The following is a 23,463-nucleotide window of genomic DNA, read 5'->3' as shown; positions in this document are numbered from 1 at the left end:
TCACTTTTTTTTCAGTAATACTTCAGGAAACCTCATAACATGCAACAAAAAATGGATGGACTTTAATTGGTTAATTTTGAGAAACAAAATATGTCTTGATCTGACCTCAGACTAGTCAGCTTGCAGTTCAGATTCTGCAGTCCAGCAGAAAGACTGTCAGAGCTTCTCAATGAGAGATTACAAAGACTCAGTCTGAAAATTAAAACATGAACAATGAAACAACACTCGTTAAACTGTAATCAGGGTTCAGTAAGGAGCTACTTACTACTACATTTAGCGCTATTTACTTGCAGTGTGTTTTAAAGAATCCTTATCATCTGAGGTTAAACAGGTTAAAAATGTGACAGTTTCACTTAAAACTAATGTAAAAACAACAATTCATAAAGCTGACATTTATGGGCTAAATTTTTAACTGTTTAATTTTGTCAGCTGAAAAAAAAGACCAAAAGAAAAAAAATGAATATATTTGATCTGACCTCAGAGTTCTCAGTTTACAATGTGGACTCTCCACTGCTTCAGACAGAAGCTTCACTCCGGAATCCTCCATGCTATTGTTACTCAGGTCCAGCTCTCTCAGGCTTGAGGACTGGGAGGTGAGAACTGACGACAGAGCTCTACAGCTTCTCTCTGAAAGTTCACAGATGCTTAGCCTACAAAAAAATAAGAAAAAATACAGAAAGATTATATTTATGGCATTTGTTCAACCTAAACAATAAAAACTAATATATTGGAGTCCACTAGAAGTTATGGTTAACTAGAAATCTCTTAAGTCATAAAATGAAGGAAACTATTTAAATTTCCTTAAAATCCTAATTACACTTCTGTATTTGCATATAAATAAGTTACAGGCTGTTCAGTGCGCAGGGTCTTTTAGGAGATCCATCTGTGGTGATCTGAATTAGGCTCTCCTGCTCAGACACTGATGACGAAGTAGGCACGGAGGTGAATGGGTAATGTATCCAATCATTTAACCTGCCCGTCTATGAGAAGTATCAGCATAACTGCGCCGCCAGCTCCTGAAGGTGCATGTTACAGTCATGCTTTACACTGTTTGATAATGTGTGCTTCTGTGTTGTTTTTGACCATGCAGTTCTTCCAAAGGTTTAACTTCTTTATCATGGCCACAACTTTATCATAAACAATGAATATGGTTGTAGAAATGCCTTGTAATCCGAGAGTGAGTTCGTTCAGACGGGAAAATATATCACACAGATGAGCCAGGCACGTAAGGTACTCTACATCATGCAAATGTTCAGACAGCTCAAAGGGATGGTTACTGAAGAAAACTTTACGTTCTTCCCTCAGCTCAAAGAAACAGGGCAGCACTTTCCCTCTTGAGAGCAAGAAAACCTCTGTGTGGAGTAATACAGTTTCAGGCTCGCTGCCCATCTCACTGCACAATGCAGCAAATAAGTGGGAGTTCAAAAAGTTAATAATTTTTACAGTGGTGTCCAAGACATGTTTCAGACGGACAGGTATTCCCTTTGCAGCAAGAGCCTCTCTGGATGCTGCAGTGTACCCAAGAAGCATCTGGCGCTACTGCCTGTACACACAAACCACACCTCTTTGTCTCCCAGTCATGGCCCATGCACCATCAGTGCAGATGCCAACACATCTGTCCCACACGAGTCCATGTGTGATCATAAATGTGTCCAGCTTTTGAAAAATATCTACTGCAGTTGTCCTTTCTTCGAGTGGTTTACAGAACAGCATGTTCTCCTTGACGGTTCCTTCATGAATGTTGTGCAAATATACAAGGAGCCACATCCGTGGACTCATTCAGTTGTATTGCGTAAAATTCACTGTGGCGTATGTGCTGAAGTAGCTGCTGTAAAACATTTTCTGATGTTGCATTGATGAGACAGCATTGTTTGATGATGGATTCAAGGTTCTTTATTTGTCACATGCATAGTTATACAAGTATAACACACAGTGAAATGTAGCCTGACACGCTCCTCAACATGTGCAAAAAAATTGGGGGGGGGGGGGGGGGGGTGTAGAGGAAGAACATTATATATATATACATATATATATATAACCAAGTGGCCATAACCAAGTGGCCGGCATAGTGTACAGGACCATCTGTGCCGAGTATAACCTGGAAGTCCCGAGGTCAAAATGGGAGATGCCCCCAAGGGTGGTGGAGAATGACCGAGCTAAGATCCTGTGGGACTTCCAGATACAGACGGACAAAATGGTGGTGGCTAACCAACCGGACATAGTGGTGGTAGACAAACAGAAGAAGACGGCCGTAGTGATCGATGTAGCGGTTCCGAATGACAGCAATATCAGGAAGAAGGAACACGAGAAGCTGGAGAAATACCAAGGGCTCAGAGAAGAGCTCGAGAGGATGTGGAGGGTGAAGGTAACGGTGGTCCCTGTGGTAATCGGAGCACTAGGTGCGGTGACTCCCAAGCTAGGCGAGTGGCTCCAGCAGATCCCGGGAATAACATCGGAGATCTCTGTCCAGAAGAGCGCAGTCCTGGGAACAGCTAAGATACTGCGCAGGACCCTCAAGCTCCCAGGCCTCTGGTAGAGGACCCGAGCTTGAAGGATAAACCGCCCGCAGGGGCGTGCTGGGTGTTTTATATATATATATATATATATATATATATATATATATATATATATATATATATATATATATATATATATATATATATATATATATATACATTGGGTGAATGTGCAGTAGTGGCAGCAAGCAGGTGAATTCTGTACATTATTATGAATAGACATCTGACTATTTTACAGGATAGACAATATAAACATATTTAAAATTAAAGGAATTGAAATGTACATTGTGCCTTGGTTTAGTGTCTGGAAGAGTCCTGACTCAGTCAATTATAGATGATGTGAGAGGGCGGGTGTGTGTGTTTAGGGCACGGATGGCTTGGGGATAGAAGCTCCTCTTGAGTCTCTCTGTCCTTGCCTGGAAGATGCGGAACCTTCTACCAGATTGCAGAAGTTGGAACAGTTTGTTGCCAGGATGGGACGGGTCCTTCAGTATCTGCGCTGCTCTAGTCCGGCATCTCCTGGTGTAGGTGTCCTGAAGCGGGGGGAGAGCAATCCTGCAGCAGCGTTCTGCTGTACGGATCACTCTCTGGAGAGCTTTTTGGTCATTCACACAGCTGTTCCCAAACCACGATGTCATGTTCTGTGTGAGGATGCTCTCCACAGCACCTGTATAGAAAATCCTCAGGATCTTTGGAGAGACCCTGAACTTCCTCAGTTGTCGTAGGTGATACAGGCGCTGCCTAGCCTTTTTGGTCTGGACCTAAATGTGGGCAGCCCATGTCAGGTCTGAGGAGATGTGGACACCAAGATACTTGAAGGACTGCACCCTCTCCACTGGAGCTCCATTGATGATAATGGGCTTGTAGTCTCTGTGCTGACCCCTTCTGAAGTCCACCACCAGCTCCTTGGTCTTGCTGACGTTCAGCTGGAGGTGGTTGTCCTGGCACCACGATGCCAGATTCTTTACTTCATCCATGTAGGCCGTCTCATCGTTGTTGGAGATGGCACCCAACACCACTGTGTCGTCAGCAAACTTCACAATGGTGTTGGAGCCATGGGTGGCCACACAGTCTGAAGTGTAGAGGGAGTAGAGCAGTGGCGAGAGGACACATCCCTGAGGTGCTCCTGTGTTGATGGTGATGCTGTTGGAGAAGCACCTGCCCACCCTCACCACCTGAGTTCTGCCAGTGAGGAAGTCCAACACCCATGCACACAGACGGCTGTTAAGTCCCAGATCCCTCAGCTTTGTGAACAGTCTGCAGGGCACTATTGTGTTAAATGCTGAACTGTAATCAACAAACAGCATTCGCACATAGTTACCCTGTTTCTTGTCCACATGGCTGAGAGTGGTGTGTAGGACGTGGGCGATGGCATCCTCTGTGGATCTGTTGGATCTGTAGGCGAACTGCAGCGGATCTGTGGTGTCTGGGATGGAGGAGGAGATGATGTTCTTCAGCAGCCTCTCAAACACCTTCATTACTACCGAGGTCAGTGCAACTGGCCGGTAATCGTTCAGGGATGAGGGTTTGCTGTTCTTGGGCACAGGGATGATGGAGGGACTGTAATGGACAGGGAATGGACTGTATTGTCTTTTTTGCCTTTTCCCCCAACATTCTCACTACCATATCTAAAGCAGCAGGGAGAATGCAGTCCTCCACAATAGTGTGGGGTTTGTTGTTTTTAGCCACTCTAAAACTGACCATATAAGATGCTTGTGGTCTGTTTTTATTCATAGGATCCGGCACTCGAATGCAGCTTTTACTTGTTTAAAGTGATTTTAGCTGTCGCTCAAAATGTTCTCATGGTTTATTTTTCAAATGGGGATGATTTGTCTCTAAATCTCTGTGCAATACTGAAGGTTTCATTGAGTTGTGAAACAATACTTGCACAATTATCACATTATGGCTGGGAAAATCCCCAGTATTTATACATGTGAACATCAGTGAAATATAATTGTCATCATATTTGCGCTTCTTTGTGTTACAGTCAGAGGTGACATGCTTTCTCCCACTTTGAGGCTCCACATCAGACCCTTCATTACTTTCCACATGACTGTCTCCTTCTATGCTAGATACTTGGCTAGTAACCACAGATACATTTGTGCTGGCATCCCAATCTGACAAACACATTGTTGAACAATCACCTGTGCGGTCACTGGCAAATGCATCTTCAGATATGAGCTGATTGGTGGTAGTGGCCGCTGTTTCGGTGGCAGAGCATTTTCTTTTGGTTAACCATTTGTCCATTTCTTCAACAGTGCAACTTCAACAGTCAGGCGTCAGTCAATTGGGGAAGTCGCACCCATGTATTTTGTCAGGGCAATTGTTTTGCTAAACACCAGAGGGTGGTATATACACATGTATGTAATAGCCACATTAAACTGTATTAGTGCAAATTTAGGCTTTTTGAATTGGTAATTACCCCGTCCCACGTATCACCTACAGCCTCTCCCATACCCCCGAGGGTAGGCGTACCCTAGTTTGGAAACCAGCGCAATAAAGAATAATAATATAGAAAAAACTTAACTCCCATATTGAACTGAGCAGTGCACTAATGCAGAGAAATTACTTTAGAACACCAGAGATTAAATGAATGATAACTGAAGAGTAAACAGTAACAGAACACCGGACTGGTAGATGAGTTTTTGGTACAAAGAAAACAGTTCTGGAAGGTACTTTGATAAGTGATAAACCCACAGATGTCTCAGAAATGCTGATAATTTCTGCTGCTCTGACAATTCAAAAGGATCATATGCTTGCAGATGATCATTCATTTGAATTTTTTAAGGTTTTTTAATGGATCAGCACCCATCACGATGTTTATATTGCTTAAATTGCTCACTTGATTGTTTTTTTGTTAAGTAGAATCAATATTTCAAAAATAAAAGGATGAGTACATTTTTACTTACAGAGCTTTTTTGGAGGCTTTGATCACCGGTAGGAGTTTTAGAAGAGCCTCCTCTGAAGCAGAGTATTTCTTCAGGTCAAACACATCCAGATCTTTTTCTGATGACAGTAAAATGAAGACCAGAGCTGACCACTGAGCAGGAGAAAGTTTCTCCGTGGAGAGACTTCCTGATGTCAGGCACTGTTGGATCTCCTCCACTAGAGAACGATCATTCAGTTCATTCAGACAGTGGAACAGATTGATGCTTTTCTCTGCAGACAGATTCTCACTGAGCTTCTTCTTGATGTACTGGACTGTTTCCTGACTGCTCTGTGAGTTTCTTCCTGTCTGTGTGAGCATTCCTCGTAGGAGAATCTGACTGTTCTGTAGTGAAAGACCCAGGAGGAAGCGGAGGAACAAGTCCAGGTGTCCATTTGGACTCTGTAAGGCCTTGTCCACACCACTCTGGTGGAAGTGCTTAAGTGTAGATTGTCCCGTTTCAGACTTCTGGGAGGTTGCTTGTTCTTCCAGCACATTAATTCCAGAGTTGATGAAGGTCAGATGGACATGAAGAGCAGCCAGAAACTCCTGAACACTCAGATGGATGAAGCAGAACACCTTGTCCTGGTACAGTCCACTCTCCTCTTTAAAGATCTGTGTGAACACTCCTGAGTACACTGAGGCTGCTCTGATATTAATGCCACACTCTGCCAGGTCTGATTCATAGAAGATCAAGTTTCCTTTCTGCAGCTGATCAAAAGCCAGTTTTCCCAGAGAATCAATCATCTTCCTGCTCTCTGGACTCCAGTGTGGATCTGTCTCAGCTCCTTCATCATACTTGACCTTCTTCACTTTGGCTTGAACCACCAGGAAGTGGATGTACATCTCAGTCAGGGTCTTGGGCATCTGTCCTCCCCTTCTGGTTTTCAGCACATCCTCCAGAACTGTAGCAGTGATCCAGCAGAAGACTGGGATGTGGCACATGATGTGGAGACTTCGTGATGTCTTGATGTGGGAGATGATCCTGCTGGCCTGATCCTCATCTCTGAATCTCTTCCTGAAGTACTCCTCCTTCTGTGGGTCAGTGAATCCTCTGACCTCTGTTACCATGGAAACACAGTCAGGAGGGATTTGACTAGCTGCTGCAGGTCGTGTGGTTATCCAGAGGCGAGCAGAGGGAAGCAGTTTCCCCCTGATGAGATTTATCAGCAGCACATCCACTGAGGTGGACTTGCAAGGGTCAGTCAGGATTGTAGTTTTGTGGAAGTCCAGAGGAAGTCGACACTCATCCAGACCATCAAAGATGAACACAACCTGGAGGTCTTCAATGCTGCTGATTCCTCCTTCTTTGGTTTCAGTAAAGAAGTGATGAACAAGTTCCACCAAGCTGAACTTTTCCTCTTTCAGCACATTCAGCTCTCTGAAAGTAAATGGAAATATGAACTGGATGTCCTGGTTGGCTTTGTCTTCAGCCCAGTCCAGAGTGAACTTCTGTGTTAAGACTGTTTTCCCAATGCCAGCCACTCCATTTGTCAGCACTGTTCTGATTGGTTCATCTCTTCCAGGTGAATCTTTAAACATGTCTTCTTGTCTGACTGTTGTTTCTGGTTTATCTGATTTCCTGGATGCGGTTTCAATCTGTCTGACCTCATGTTCATCACTGATCTCTGCAGTCCCTCCCTCTGTGATGTAGAGCTCTGTGTAGATCTTATTCAGAAGGGTTGGGTTTCCTGCTTTAGCGATCCCCTCAAACACACACTGGAACTTCTTCTTCAACTTAGATTTAAGCCGAGGCTGACAACTTTGAAGAGCCTCTAAATAAATCATTAAAAATAGCAAGAAAAAAAAACCAGTCTGTTTATTTCTTTGTCTTCTTTTTTTGTTTTGCATTTTTACATATTTTTTCTTCAAACGTACTTAGATCTCAAATTACAATACTGAAGAAATCTCATTAATTATAAGTGCACCATCCTGCTATTAAAGTGAAGAGAAAATTGTTTCAGTTGCATTAGTACTAAACCAAAAAGCTTGGATGCCGGACATTGTTTACATTCTAATGTTTATTCATATTTCTTGTAGTTTTTTTTCGCTTCAGGGTATCTGCCTGGAGAAGAGACAGCAGGTAGTATTTTGCCTGTTAACAGCATGATGAGGAAATGGGAGAGAACCAAACAGCTGCTGACGTTGTTTATATTCAACAGTGAATGATTTAGTCTATCTTCTTGGACATAAGCAGATGGATATTAGCCATCACATAACGATCATATATTTACCAGCTTTCCCATTAACAAGTTTTAGGTCATTTTATTATATTATCAAATCTGTGTCTTTTAGTGATTGTACACAGGGCAAGAGCATGGTGACGACTGATCACTTATACCAACATTTACCATCTTTGTGTTTGGTTTTAAACAGGCTTCTGTGATGAAGGACGGGCAAAGATATCACTTTGCAAATGTGAAGAGGTGCCTTGTTTCTTCAAATCTTTTCCTCTTTCTTTTTGATCAAGTGTGTACTTCCACTGACATTTTAATGAATGGTCTCAAAGAGTTACTTAAATTACTTTTCCTCTTGTTTGGATTGTTGTGTTATTTGTGCTTCTTCAATCTTGATGTCATGAAAAATACATCTGGCTTCATTCACTGAGTGATGCTCAGCTTGAGATACAACAAATCATCACCAAACCAAAGAAGCTCCTGTTCTGTTATAATTTAAATAAATGGAACTTCTGCGCAGTCACACTAAAGGTTTTTAAACCTACATATGTAAAATAAAAAATTGGCTTTGTGGCTTGTGTAACCAATGGGAACATTTACAAACTAAACAGGTTTTCAACTCTGGACTTCTCCAAATTTTGTCACAAAAAATCCCACTAAACTTTCATGCTGTCTTTCAACTGCTACCTACACTGTTTAAAATAAACATCTGAAGGGAATTCAATATTTCACATTAAATTCCTGCCATAAACTCAAAAAGAGATTATGCACACTGTGACTAATAGAAGACTGGAATATTTCTCCTTCATGGGTTTCTGAAGCACTCAAGAAGTCACACAAGTGACACTACTTTTTTTTTTTTAAAGCAATTAGTTTTTCACGGTTTTAACAACTAAATAAGATTACTGTTCACATAAATAGAGCTAAGAAAAATCTATGTTAAAAAAATAATTCTGAGCAGTCTATTTTAAGTTAAACGCTTATGTGAAATAATTTCTCTCAAGTTAATACTTTAGTTTACTACTCTGTAAGTACAACACACTTAAAACCCTTGGTTAGTACAACATACTTCTTATTCCACCTCATTACTTTTCAGGGAGTTGTTTTCAGCATGTCTCTAAGAGATTTTTTTTATTCTCCAGTAGTCTGTAGTTTGTACATGTGATGATTGTTGTTAGAGTGGTCATGGCCGTTTGGGAAAGGTTTTTTTTTCCCATTGTGAGCAGCCCTTTAATAAATCCAAATGTATGTTGTGGAATGAAGTTCCCGCTTTCTGCTTTTCGTTATATTAAATTCTGAGGTTTTACACTTCACATCTCAACAAACTACAGAGAAAAGTGGACTCACCTTGTTGAGCAGATGGATCAGAGTATAAATGCAGCTGAGAGAAAAGGGAGAGATCTATAGTCTGAAGATGTCTGACCATGATCCTGCTGGCTTTGTCCCCTTTCTTCCTCACTGTATCAATGAAGCAACGTGCCTTATCTGCTCTGACTGGGTTCCCTTCCAGTATTGATTCTTTCTCCAATTCATTTAAGACACCGTCACTTACAAGGGCCTCAAGGAGCTGTTTAAGGATTTCTGTTGACACCCTCCAAACAAAAGCTGACCGCACCCTGGCAAGCTCCTCTTCTACAAGAAGAAGGAAGAGACATAAACATGCATCCCCCTCAAACATTGATGACAAGGAGATCATTTTGAGTGAAGTTGCTTTCTTTTCCAAGCCCCTTAGACTGACAGTTGTCATGTTATGAAAATGTGCCAAAGAAAGATTAAGACATGTTGCAACAGATTTGAATTTGTGACCATTTTTAAAGACAGTATATAGATAACTATGTGCAAGTGCTCTGACAATTTTTTTTCCAATAAGTGTTACAAAAAGGCAAAGGATTGTACCTTGTCTCTTTACATCCATACAGCTCATCAGACAAACCATTGATCTCCTACCTGCTGTGGAAGCTGCTTTAGTTGGTGATTCTTCTACAGGTTCTTTCATCATCTCTCTATGAAAACATGAGAAGACGATTTTAACAGAAGAAACTGTGAACACAGTCATGTGTCACGTTATTTTATTGATATTAGGTTTTAGTGTCTCAGCCACATACATCCAAAACTGACCTGTTTGAAATAAAACATCAATGACATGTGAATGTGGTGGTAACTTATTCTTCTTTTTTATACTAAGTTAATATACTGTGTTGTGTTGTTTGTTACGTTGTGATGTGTCATATCGTGTCGTGTTGTGTTATATGTAGTGCCGACGTAGGACAGTTTTTCCAATTTCATTGTACTACTGTACTATGTATGACTGTGCAATGACAATAAAGAGTTATCTTATCTTATCTTATCTTATCTTAATGATAATAAGGTAATAATGGTTGATTTTTTATATACTTTTTCAGGTATTAGTTCAGTGTAATAATAAAAAATCTGACCTTATAAACCACAAATGCATCCTTATCCTCATCCTTAACTTATACTGTCAGTCTTCAGTTTTATACCCAAACTGGGTATGGGAGTGTGATCCCCCTACAGTAATATATATATATGAAAAATTAAGAATATTTAGCCAAAAGTTTATTAACTTTGCTGCAATTCTGAAAAGGCATCAGCGCGGTGACCAGTGTTGGTCAAGTTACTTGAAAAAAGTAATCAGCAGAGATGGGCAGTAACGCGTTACTTGTAATGCATAATCCATCATGCAAAATGTAATCAAATGGAAAAGTCCCTTTTTAAAACTTGTTTTATTAGTTTTAACCTTTTAACTTTATGCATCAAGCAAAAATTTAATTCTATGCAACATTCTCTGACTGGAAGAAATTTGTTTAACATTTAAACTTATTTTCTGTACATTCCAGCACATAAAATATATATTTTTTTGTGTGTTTACACTCACTCTTTCAAATAGATGCAAGTAAAACACAGCATAAAATAAATAACATCAAAGACTAGTGGTCCTGTTGCTCTATTTTCACCTGTAAAGCAGGAGTGGCATAGGCGTAGGTTTACCCTGGTGCAGCTGTGCCGCAGCGGTCAGTTGAAGAATCCGCGAGTTTCTCTGTGAGTTTCCCTTTACGTGGTAGCGCACTCCCAGTGCTTGCTTGGAAGTTTAGGGGTTTTTTTTCGCGGTTAAAAGAAGTTTTCTTCCCACGCACAACGGACACTAATGTTTTTGTTACTTTTTATGGAATCAAACTCAAAGTAAGGTCAGTACTTCCAAGCTTTAAACGTTGCACGCTCATACTCTCTCCCGCACTCGATATATGATCCATTGTTGATCTGCACACAGCTGTTGTCACGAACGTCGCACTCGCTTACGTCACTGTCATGAGACATTCTTGCTAAAAAATCACGGTTTTAGTAATGCAGTAACGCAGCGTTCCTACGGGAAAGTAACGGTAATCTAATTACCGTTTTTGCAATAGTAATCCCTTACTTTACTCGAGTACAGAAGTCTGGTGAGGAACTTTGTTGCATGGAGTCACACAAACCACCTGCAACTCAACACCTCAAAGACTAAGGAACTGGTTGTGGACTTCGGGAGGTCCAGAGAAGGTCCACTGCCGGTTCAGATAGAGGGGGAGGAGGTAGAGGTGGTCAACAAGTACAAGTACCTCGGGCTGTGGGTGGACAATAAACTGGACTGGTCATGCAACACAGAGCACCTGTATAAAAAAGCCCAAAGCCGACTGTACTTCCTCAGGAGGCTGAGGTCTTTTAACATCTGCAGGAAGCTCCTGAGGATGTTTTACCAGTCAGTGGTTGCTGGAGTACTTCTCTATGCTGTGGTGTGCTGGGGGAGCAGCACAGCAAAGAAGGACTCATCCAGGCTGGAGAAACTGATCAGGAGGGCTAGCTCTGTGGTCGGCATGAAGCTGGACACTCTGGTGACAGTGGCAGAGAAAAGGACATTAAAGAAACTGCTGGACATTATGAACAATGCTGGGCTTCCTCTGCACACGGCCATAAACAACCAGAAGAGTCTGTTCAGTGACAGGTTACTTCTCCCCAAGACAAGAACTAACAGACTTAAAAACTCCTTTGTCCCACACGCCATCAGACTGTTTAACTCCTCTCTGGAGGGGAGAGGGAGGGGAGACAGGAGGACAAAGGAGGGGGGAACAACTAAGCTGTAGTGCCTCTGCACCTCACTGTACAATACCTTGTGCAATACTTTTTGTAAATAGTCAACAGTGCAATAGACTCAATACTTGAAATGTGCAATTCACTTGTATTTTTATTTTTATTCCTATTTATTCTATTTATCCCCTTTGTATATTTTATTTATATTTGTTTCTGTATTTATATATGTGTGTGTGTGTGTGTGTGTGTGTGTGTGTGTGTGTGTGTGTGTGTGTGTGTGTGTATATATATATATATATATATATATATAATATTCTGTAACTCTGTAACTTCTGTCGGTGCTGTGCTTTTTTGGAAATCGAATTTCCCAGAGGAACCCACCCGAGGGATTAATAAAGTTCTATCTTATCTCATCTTATCTTACTTGAAAAAAGTAATCAGAAACTGCCCATCTCTGGCAGTGACATGCATTGTCCTTTAGTGCTGGAGCAACAGGAACACCAGTTAATCTGAAATCTCTTTGTCTCTCTAAAACAAAGTGACAGCAGACTGAGTCAAAGAAAGAAATGTTATTTAAACACCAAGGATCAGCAGAGTTAACGTGTTGGAGAATTGGACGTTCCAGTTCATTCAAATGCAGCTGCAATCAGAGAAACAGATGCAGAGACAGAGAAACATCATGTGACTGAAAAAGAGTTCAGCCTTCTGGTTCAAACTCTGTACAGACACAAGAGACAGCAGCACCAAGTGATGATTTCAATGACCTTGTTCCTGTTAAACACAGTTACAGTTTTAACAGGATGTTTTACTGAAGTTGTTTGAAAACACGTTTGGTATTATTGCTGTCACGGCCCGTGGCTCGGCATCCAGGGAGCCGTGGGAGGCTGCGGTGGCCACACCCTCGGGCTGTGTCGCCTCCAAACCACATGCGTCTCATCTGAGGCAATCACCAGAGGACTACTTCAGCTAGATCTGACGGCTTCTCCTCGCCAGTCCGTAAGTCTCCTCCCAGTGTGACCAGCATTCGGCGTGGAAGCCTGTGGCCTGCCTGTCCTCCTGCCTGACTGCCTTCCTCCCTAGGATTCCCTTCACGGGCACCTCTCCCGTCCAAGCTCCACGGTCCTGCTCTACCTGTAAGCCTCGGCAACTTACTGTATGAAGTATAGCTGTTCATTTCTTGGGAACCTGCATGCTGTTAACTGTGTCTCCCCTTTCTGTTGCAGTTTCCCCACGGTCCCGATTACGGCACTCCTGGGCTCCACGCTCCTTGTTTCCCCCCGTGGCATGAGCCTTAGTTTTTCTTTTCCTTAGCTTTGTTAAAAGATTCCTCAGTTAAATAAAACTTGTACATAGTTCTGAGCTGCGGTTACCTGAACACTCCGTGTTCTGTGACAATTACTATTACCTGGTTAGTACTTTTTTTCTGTGTTGTGTGTTGTAGTACAATCTGAACTTTTATTTGGGTCCAAAAATGTTGGACAGAAAGCAGAATCTCATCTAAACCAGATGTGCAAACCCACAGAGCCAAGAGCAAAGATGTCTCTGCACATCTGCCTGTGTTAGAAGAGGAACTTGTTTCTCGTTTCATTAAGTTCATCAACTTCATGTTGTTACAGTCATGTGACTGTTAGTGGCTCAGAGAGCTGTGAAAAAAAATAGGAAGTGGGGTGTCTAAGCGGTTGCTATGTTTCTGATGTCATACAGACTAGGATAAGGTGGAGTATAAACCAGAGAAACCTCAGGCTGTTCTCTTCTTCCTGCTCAGGTCAAAGGTCATCTATGTCAGCGGTCCCCAACCCCCGGGCCTCGGACCGGTACCGGTCCGTGAGTCGTTTGGTACTGGGCCGCGAGAGTTGAGGCTCAGGTGTGAAATGTATAGTTTTCAGGGTTTTTATTGGTTTTCAGCGTTATTTTGTTATTGTTTTTATCGTTTACTCGGTTTTCCTTGGTCTTTTCACGTGTGTTATGAATAAATTTTCTTTTTTTCGGTACCAGTACTAGTTTTATTTTGTTGTATTTATCCGCGACACCTTAAAGGCCGGTCCATGAAAATATTGTCTGGCATAAACCGGTCCGTGGCGCAAAAAAGGTCTGGGACCGCTGATCTATGTGATAGATTTGATGTTTTAATTTCTAATCTTTCAAATATTTGTTTTGCTGGAACTTTTGCTTGAGTGGATGAAAACTGAAGTGGGTTCCTTCTGACCTCCTGAAAAGACGTCTTTTCTTCTCTTTGTGTTCTGGTACTTTCTCAGCTCCAGGGGAACTTCTAGGGGGAGAGGTGAAGGTGTCCCTGTGTCTCTAACATCCCTCTCAGTGTTGGGATGGTGAATGAAGGAGTTTTGGTGCAGTTCCAGCAGAGACACTAAAATGCAGCAGTGATTGTGTCTAATCAGACAAACATGAAGTAAATGCACTGAAGCTGCTGTCAGTCTGAGTATAATCAAATGTCTGATTGAATGTACGTCAAGCACCATAGATAACGTATTGGAATGTGTTACTATTGAAATCCATGTTGAAAAAGCTAGTAATATAATTATAAGTTGCATCTATAGGTCACCAGGGTCATGCCTTGACACATTCAATGAAAAACTTTCTGCTATGTTTAGCCACCTAAATGATAAAAAAAAGCACCAATAATTTGTGGTGATTTTAATATAAATTTGCTGAAACCCAAATAGACATCAGAAAACAACAGATTTCATCAATACAATGTATAGAAACTGCCTTTTCACTGTAATTATATATATATATATATATATATATATATATATATATATATATATATATATATATATATATATATATATATATATATATATATTATTTATATTTATTTATTTATTTATTTATTTATTTTAATATATATTTTACTCAGAATTTGTCCTCCATGTTTATTGGTCCTGTAACTCATAGAGAAATAATGAGCATTGTGAAAACATTTAAAAATAAAAAGTCCACTGACTGTTTTGGTATTGACATGATATTAGTTAAAAGTATTATAGAATATATACTGCGACCTTTCACATACATTTGTAATCTGTCCTTTTGAACTGGTACAGTGGGGCAAAAAAGTATTTAGTCAGCCACCGATTGTGCAAGTTCCCCCACTTAAAATGATGACAGAGGTCAGTAATTTGCACCAGAGGTACACTTCAACTGTGAGAGACAGAATGTGAAAAAAAAAATCCATGAATCCACATGGTAGGATTTGTAAAGAATTTATTCATAAATCAGGGTGGAAAATAAGTATTTGGTCAATAACAAAAATACAACTCAATACTTTGTAACATAACCTTTGTTGGCAATAACAGAGGTCAAACATTTACTATAGGTCTTTACCAGGTTTGCACACACAGTAGCTGGTATTTTGGCCCATTCCTCCATGCAGATCTTCTCGAGAGCAGTGATGTTTTGGGGCTGTCGCCGAGCAACGCAGACTTTCAACTCCCGCCACAGATTTTCTATGGGGTTGAGGTCTGGAGACTTGCTAGGCCACTCCAGGACTTTCAAATGCTTCTTACGGAGCCACTTCTTTGTTGCCCGGCCGGTGTGGTTTGGATCATTGTCATGTTGGAAGACCCAGCCTCGTTTCATCTTCAAAGTTCTCACTGATGGAAGGAGGTTTTGGCTCAAAATCTCACGATACATGGCCCCATTCATTCTGTCCTTAACACGGATCAGTCGTCCTGTCCCCTTGGCAGAAAAACAGCCCCATAGCATGATGTTTCCACCCCCATGCTTCACAGTAGGTATGGTGTTCTTGGGATGCAACTCAGTATTCTTCTTCCTCCAAACACGACGAGTTGAGTTTATACCAAAAAGTTCTACTTTGGTTTCATCTGACCACATGACATTCTCCCAATCCTCTGCTGTATCATCCATGTGCTCTCTGGCAAACTTCAGACGGGCCTGGACATGCACTGGCTTCAGCAGCGGAACACGTCTGGCACTGCGGGATTTGATTCCCTGCCGTTGTAATGTGTTACTGATGGTGACCTTTGTTACTTTGGTCCCAGCTCTCTGCAGGTCATTCACCAGGTCCCCCCGTGTGGTTCTGGGATCTTTGCTCACTGTTCTCATGATCATTTTGACCCCACGGGATGAGATCTTGCGTGGAGCCCCAGATCGAGGGAGATTATCAGTGGTCTTGTATGTCTTCCATTTTCTGATGATTGCTCCCACAGTTGATTTTTTCACACCAAGCTGCTTGCCTATTGTAGATTCACTCTTCCCAGTCTGGTGCAGGTCTACAATACTTTTCCTGGTGTCCTTCGAAAGCTCTTTGGTCTTGGCCATGGCGGAGTTTGGAGTCTGACTGTTTGAGGCTGTGGACAGGTGTCTTTTATACAGATGATGAGTTCAAACAGGTGCCATTCATACAGGTAACGAGTGGGGGACAGAAAAGCTTCTTACAGAAGACGTTACAGGTCTGTGAGAGCCAGAGATTTTCCTTGTTTGAGGTGACCAAATACTTATTTTCCACCCTGATTTACGAATAAATTCTTTACAAATCCTACCATGTGAATTCATGGATTTTTTTTTACATTCTGTCTCTCACAGTTGAAGTGTACCTCTGGTGCAAATTACTGACCTCTGTCATCGTTTTAAGTGGGGGAACTTGCACAATCGGTGGCTGACTAAATACTTTTTTGCCCCACTGTATGTTTCCCTCAAAAATGAAAATAGCAAAAATTATTCCAATCCATAAAAATGGAGAGAGATGTCAATTTACTAATTACAGGCCAATATCACTACTCCCACAGTTCTCAAAAATTTTAGAAAAGTTATTTGTTAATAGACTTGATAAATATATTGAGAAGCATAATCTCCTAAGTGATAACCAATATGGCTTCAGAGCGAAAAGGTCCACTTGGATGGCAGTGATGGAAGTTGTAGAAGGGATATCTACTGAAATAGATAATAAGGAATATACTGTTGGTGTTTTTATAGACTTAAAAAAGCTGTTTGGTACAATTGATCATTCTATATTAATGAATAAACTAGAGAGATATAGTATAAGAGGCATAGCATACAAGTGGATGAAAAGTTATCTGGATGATAGATATCAATATGTTGAAATCAATAATGTAAAATCTAATCAGTTGAAGGTAACTTGTGGCTTTCCTCAGGGCTCTGTGCTGGGCCCTGAAGTATCCATATCATATATAAATGACATATGTAGTGTTTCCAAATTGTTAAAATGTGTATTGGTTGCTGATGATACCACTCTGTATTGCTCAGGTAAAAACCTAGAACAGCTTCTGACTACAGTGGAAAAGGAGTTAAATATATTAAAAAACTGGTTTGATATAAATAAGTTATCGTTAAATATAAACAAAACAAAATTTATTATTTTTGGCACTAGACAAATGAAAAATGAATCTAAAATCAGGGTTAATGGAATTGAAATTGAAAGCGTGTGCGGAAAAATAAATTTCTTGGAGTGATAATTGATGATAAGCTTAGCTGGAAGTCTCATATAAACCATGTGAAAACAAAAGTTGCTATTCTCTACAAAACAAAGCATGTCCTGAACAAGAAATCATTATACACACTTTATTGCTCTCTATTTTATGATTTAGTTGAATATAAAATGGCACAGATACTGTATAAAGCACAAAATAACTTGCTTTGCCGCAGTACTCAGAAGCTGTTTAAAGTCAGAGAGAGTCAATATGACTTAATGGGAACAGAATTCTTTAAAAAAAAAACCCAAAAAAACAAGATAAGGACAAACATAAAGCACAGATGTGTTTCTGTTAGAGGAGTTAAGGTGTAGTTCATTTTCCTTGTTTGAAAGCATGTTTAAAAATAGAGTGTTAGAAAAATAATATATAAATAAAGAATGAAAAGAGCAAAAATAATAATACTGAAACTCTTGGTTGTTTTGCTTCAATTATTTTAATGAAATTTAATTTAATGTAGTTACTAATCTAAGGTGCAAAGTTTTTTTGTTTTCTTTTGTTTTTTGTTTGTTTGTTTGCTTTGTTTTGTTTTATTCTTTGCTTTGAGCCCTACATGAGCTGCATGTTAAAAGATCTTTTGTTAAAAGTGTTGGTGTAAATCATATGCTTCAGCCAATACCTTTTGATTAGCCTTGTCTCATGCTTTCTTGCTTTGTGGTAATCTTTATTTTGTATTCACTGAGATATTTGAATGTTAATCAATAAATCAATCAATAAAAATAATGACCGTGTTACTGTTACAGTTACAGTTTTAACAGGATGTTTTTTGTATTTGATTTATTGCTCTGTAAAGGCTGAATCCTCTGAAATTAGCAGGCAAGACAACGACTGATGGTCAGAGCTGTCACACTGATATTAAAGTAGCATATCAGAAAAGGTTCCACCTTAACAGCTACAGGCAGCTGCCGTTTACATGTTATAGAAGAAAAACTGAACTGAACATACTTGTCCTTGATCCTTGATATTAGAATAATCCATCAGTCTATTTTAGTGCTTCTGCTCTGTTACACTGCGTTACATTGTTTCTACAAATTACATTTCCTGTGTGTTGAATTAAAATCAAATTAAAAGCACAAATCACAGTGTCAATTCTTAAATAGATTTTAATTGCAGAACATCAGGAGCAGGAAGTGTGTTTTTTTGCTGTGAAGACAAACCAAGTGTAAATGTGTGTGTTGGTGAGCTCACAGGCAGTGTGTCCCTCTTTTCTCTCAGTGGCCTCAGAAATGCTTACTCTGCTGTACATCACTTATTTTCAAATAATAACGTTGTTAAACGACTTTCATAGTAAATATGGATTCACATAGAGATAAAATGACATCATGAGAGAGTTTTTACCATAATGTCCATCAAAAAGATGATAAGGAGAAAGTGTGAGGAGACCTCTGGGTTGAAGTGAGTGCATCAGTGAAAAAGGTGAAATACTCAAACAAAGCAGAAGAACTTAACGCTTTATTGACCAATGGCCAGCCGACGGGCCCATTTCACAAGCAGTCTTTAAACGACTGTAACTCTTCATTTATGCTAGAGAAAGCTAGGTTTCGAAAAGAAGAGAAGCTGCGCTTTATGGGGATATTTTGCGTATTACGGTAGCACAAAGCATTCACAAGCTACAGCTGTCTGAACACAGAAATGTTCTGTTCTTTTGTATACTTCATCTGTTTGTATGTTGTACACTCATTGTGTGTTCAATAAAGTTCATTAAAAAAAATCTAAACACAGAAGGAAAACTCAACTCCGCCTAGATTTTACCATGTGTGCTTCGCACTACCGTAACTCATTGACCATTTGAGCTAGGGGAAAAAATTCACATGGTTACTGAAAGAAGAGAGACTGAGTTTTATGGGGATATTTAGTGTATTACGGTAGCACAAAGCGTTCACAAGCTACAGCTGACTGGAAAAAGAAAAGTGAACACCGCTTAGTGGTGCACTTAATGTGCGCTTCGCACTAATGTAACTCTTCGACTATTGGGGCTAGAGGGACATTTCAAACGGTTACTGAAAGACGACAAGATGGGCTTTACGAAACATTATGGTGCATCATTAGAAAGCAAGAACAATGACGGTCAATAAAGGAGAGCAGAGAAGAAATGTGCTGAAGGAACTTTCAGTGCTTTAAGTTACAGAAGCACAAGCTGCCTCTAATGTCTGAGAGAAAAGATGAATTCAAACCTGCTGCTGGTTTGGTTCCACTCTGCCTCGTTGGTCCAGCTGTGAGTCCGGCAGATCTGTGCTGTTTGTGCTAAAGAAGGTCGTCTGACACGGAGATCAGCAAAGAGAAGCGAAACAGGAAGAGCAGGAAGGGAGGTGCTTGTGGGGAACCAGGGATTAAGCAATATCAGAAATTCTCAAGTTTGCAATTTAGAAACATGTAAAAATGTTTGTTGGAGGCTTTCTGTCCTGTTACTGAGCGAAGCATTAAAATTATGTTTCTATTGTAGTTTCTGTTGTAGTGACACTTTAAACTGGTTTGACTACAGATCAAAGAAACACTCAGTGTGTTAGTGAAAGTTGTTTTTAGCTGACCTTGAGGTTAAGGTTACTTTGTTTATACCCATAGGTAAATTTGCTTTGCAGAAAAATGATAGCATTTGGCATCCCTTCACGAACACACATTCCTAGTTAAAACCTCACAAAAAACACATATATAGTACTTGAACAATATGAATCAAATAAAAAACATATCTTATTTAGTTCAGTGACAGCAACAGGGGCAAAGCTGTTTTTATAATACTTTGTTCTACATCTTGGAAATAGAAACCTCCTTCCTGGGGAAAGAAGCTGAAATTCACCCCGTACAGGATGAGAACCATTTTTAAGAATTGATTAAGCCATCTGTTGTATCTGTGTAGAGTACAGGGAGGCTAAACAGGACTGTGACTCACCTATCAGGCGACTGGACCATCTCACTATCTGATTCAGTGAGTTTTTCTCTGTGACAGAGGTCTGACCAAATCATGCTACCAAACAAAAAGATAAAACAGACTCAATAAAAGAACGATAAAACAAAGTTACAATTTTTAAGTCAATGTGGAAATGAGCAAGTTTCCTGAGGCAGTAAAGGCGCTGGTGACCCTTTTTACAGGCCGATTTGCAATTCTCATCAAAGTTCAGTTTTTCATTGATTACAGTCCCAAGATATTTATATGATTGCACTTGCTCTATTTTCTGTCGAAAAGAGCCCATGACAGCACAAAAAAGTAGCTTTAGTAAAGGTTACAAATGTTCTTCGTATGGCCTCTGACAGTCGACTCATCTCTGTGCCTCTCCTGCTAGACCTCAGTGCAGCATTTGATACTGTCGACCCTAATATTCTATTAGAGCGATTAGAGCATTACATATTACAGGTACTGAGCTGCAGTGGTTTGTATCACATCTATCGCTCAGAATCCAATTTGTTTATGTAAATGGAGAGTTATGTAAATGGAGGTTAATTATGGAGTTCCACAGGGTTCAGCACTAGGGCCAATTCTGTTTACATTATGCATACTTCCCTTAGGCAGTATCATCAAAAGACACAACATACAATTTCGCTGCTATGCAGATGACACCCAGCTTTATCTATCCATGAAGCAAGATAACACACACCAATTAGTTAAACTGCAGGAATGTCTTAAAGACATAAAGACCTGGATGGCCGCTAACTTTCTGCTTCTTAATTCAGATAAAATTGGGGTTATTGTACTCAGCCCTGGAAATCTTAGAAATATGGTATCTAACCTTTTTTTTACTTTCTTTTTTTTAAAATATATATATATACTTTTTTTACTCTTGATGTCATGACCTTGGCCTTCAGTAACACTGTGAGGAACCTTGGAGTCATTTTTAACCAGGATAGCTCCTTCGATGCACATATTAAACAAATATTTAGGACTGCTTTGTTGCATTTGAACTGTCCTGTCTCAGAGTGATGCTGAAAAACTAGTTCATACATTTATTACTTCTAGGCTGGACTACTGTAATTCATTATTATCAGGATGTCCTAAAAACTCTCCCTAAAAAACTCCCTGAAAAGTCTTCAGCTAATCCAAAATGCTGCAGCAAGAGTACTGACAGGGACTAGAAAGAGAGAGCATATTTCTCCTGTTTTGGCTTCCCTTCATTGGCTTCCTGTTAAATCCAGAATTGAATTCAAAATCCTGCTCCTCACATACAAGGTCTTAAATAATCAGGCCCCATCTTATCTTAATGACCTTGTAGTACCATATCACCCTATTAGAGCACTTTGCTCTCGCACTGCAGGCCTACTTGTTGTTCCCATTATTTAAAAGTAGAATGGGAGGGACGGCCTGCAGTTTTCAGGCCCCTCTTCTGTGGAACCAGCTTCCAGTTTGGATTCGGGACACAGACACTATTTCTACTTTTAAAATTAGGCTTAATTAAAACTTTCCTTTTTGCTAAAGCATATAGTTAGGGCTGGATTAGGTGACCCCGAATCCTCCCTTAGTTATGCTGCAATAGACCTAGGCTGCCGGGGGATTCCCATGATGCATTGAGTTTTTCTTCTTCTGTCACCTTTCTCAATCACTATATGTTAATAGACCTCTCTGCACTGAACCACACTTGTTATTAATGTCTGGCTCTTTTCCACTGCATGTCTTTTATCCTGTCTTCCTTCTCTCACCCCAACTGGTCGCAGCAGATGATCGCCCCTCCCTGAGCCTGGTTCTGCTGGAGGTTTCTTCATGTTAAAACTCAGTTTTTCCTTCCCACGTTCGCCAAAGTGCTTGCTCATAGGGGGTCATATGATTGTTGGGTTTTTCTCTGCATGTATTATTGTAGGTGCGACTGCTGTTTTGATTTGTCGCTATATAAATAAAATTGAATTTAAGAGAATAAATATTTGCAAACAATTAGAAAAGGTAGATTTTAAAACACTTTGTGTCATGTGTGTTAATTAAATTGAAACCATGCAATTCATCTCAGCAGGAGAGGGCAAAAAATCACCACTGATGAAGTGTTCAAGGAGATGTTAGTGACAGTCCATGTTTCTTTGATTGGATTAGTTTTTAAAAGCACTTGATTTTATAAAATGACAGAAACAGGAGAGACGCTGAATGTCTTGAATATTTTATACACTGAGTACTATTGGATGTCCGCTTATATAAGAATTATGGAAAAATCACATTAAGAAAGAGAAATCAAACATTTGTATTAATTTTAATGAGCTCAGACCTATTAAAAATGCGGAGGAGCTGGTTGTGAACTGAGATTCAGAGAAACACAACATACTGATATTGACTGTGAAGCTTTGAGTGGGAAAAAACGTGGATCCTGGGATAATCATAGTTCCATCTTTAAAGGACTGAAGAGGAAGAAGTTTACAAGAAATCATTTAGAAATGTCATCAACTCATTGAATCCATGAATCATGGCTCAAGAGTTGGGAGTTTGCCTTGTAATCGGAAGGTTGCCGGTTCGAGCCCCGGCTTGGACAGTCTCGGCCGTTGTGTCCTTGGACAAGACACTTCACCCATTGCCTACTGGTGGTGGTCAGAGGGCCTGGTGGTGCCAGTGTCCGGCAGCCTCGCCTCTGTCAGTGCGTCCCAGGGTGGCTGTGGCTACAGTGTAGCTTGCCATCACCAGTGTGTGAATGGGTGGATGACTGGATGTGTAAAGCGCTTTGGGGTCCTTAGGGATTAGTAAAGCCCTATACAAATACAGGCCATTTACCATTTTTTCTGGGTGAAAGAAACAGACATGTACAGACTGAATAATCAGTTCAACAGTCAGAGTGTTTCTCTAACAAGAGGACACTCTTTACTCTCAACTCAGCACAGACACACTGAGGCACAAGGAAAGAAATAAAATGCAGGATAAAGAGTTTCAGTGAATGTGGTGTTGAAGGTGTGGAGGTGGATCAGAGTGTCAGAGGAGACTCTGTAGAAGGACAGAGTGCCAGCAGGACAGTCCACATACACTGCTACTCTGTTAGAGACAGAGGAGGAGATGGATGTTCGACTGTTAGCGTGACAGACAGAATCAGGACCATTATCAGTGCAGTTCAGACTCCAAGACTGATCATTGTATCCAAACACACAGTCATAACTGTCTCCTTTCCTTCTGATTCTTCTGTAACTCACTGACATGTCAACTCTTCCACTCCACTTGACCTCCCAGTAACAGCGACCAGTCAGTTCATTACTACACAGCAGCTGAGGCCAAACATCAAATCTGTCTGGATGATCAGGATATGACTGAACCTTCTCCACATGTTTCACTGTCGTGTAGTTGTCAGACAGTTGGAGATTTGTGTGTACTGTGTTTGTATCGATTGTGAGTTGACAGGAAT

The 23,463-nt window shown here is 40.4% G+C and overlaps 2 protein-coding genes across 2 annotated transcripts in view; both read right to left on the bottom strand.

Annotated features, from left to right (window-relative positions):
* The window catches only part of LOC146641554 (NLR family CARD domain-containing protein 3-like), a 32,617-nt gene extending 12,489 nt beyond the window's left edge, over positions 1-20,128 (bottom strand). The window contains exons 1-6 of the mRNA XM_085399544.1: positions 19,345-20,128; positions 9,567-9,622; positions 8,967-9,251; positions 5,426-7,217; positions 477-650; positions 106-192 (exon numbers count right to left, since the gene is read on the bottom strand). Of these exons, the coding sequence (XP_085255670.1) occupies positions 106-192; positions 477-650; positions 5,426-7,217; positions 8,967-9,251; positions 9,567-9,618 (2,390 nt within the window). The 5' untranslated portion in view covers positions 9,619-9,622; positions 19,345-20,128. The remainder of the gene's footprint in view (positions 1-105; positions 193-476; positions 651-5,425; positions 7,218-8,966; positions 9,252-9,566; positions 9,623-19,344) is intronic.
* Positions 20,129-22,362: 2,234 nt separating this feature from the next.
* LOC146641553 (protein NLRC3-like) overlaps positions 22,363-23,463 on the bottom strand; it is a 41,885-nt gene continuing 40,784 nt past the window's right edge. The window contains exon 9 of the mRNA XM_085399550.1: positions 22,363-23,463. Coding sequence (XP_085255676.1) covers positions 22,943-23,463 — 521 coding nt within the window. The 3' untranslated portion in view covers positions 22,363-22,942.

The sequence above is a fragment of the Rhamphochromis longiceps genome, linkage group LG23, assembly GCF_057381845.1.
Source record: "Rhamphochromis longiceps isolate RC_006_pf linkage group LG23, R_longiceps_female_GT1.1, whole genome shotgun sequence".
NCBI classification, from domain to species: Eukaryota; Metazoa; Chordata; class Actinopteri; order Cichliformes; family Cichlidae; genus Rhamphochromis; species Rhamphochromis longiceps.
This window is presented reverse-complemented; position numbering and strand designations above follow the sequence as displayed.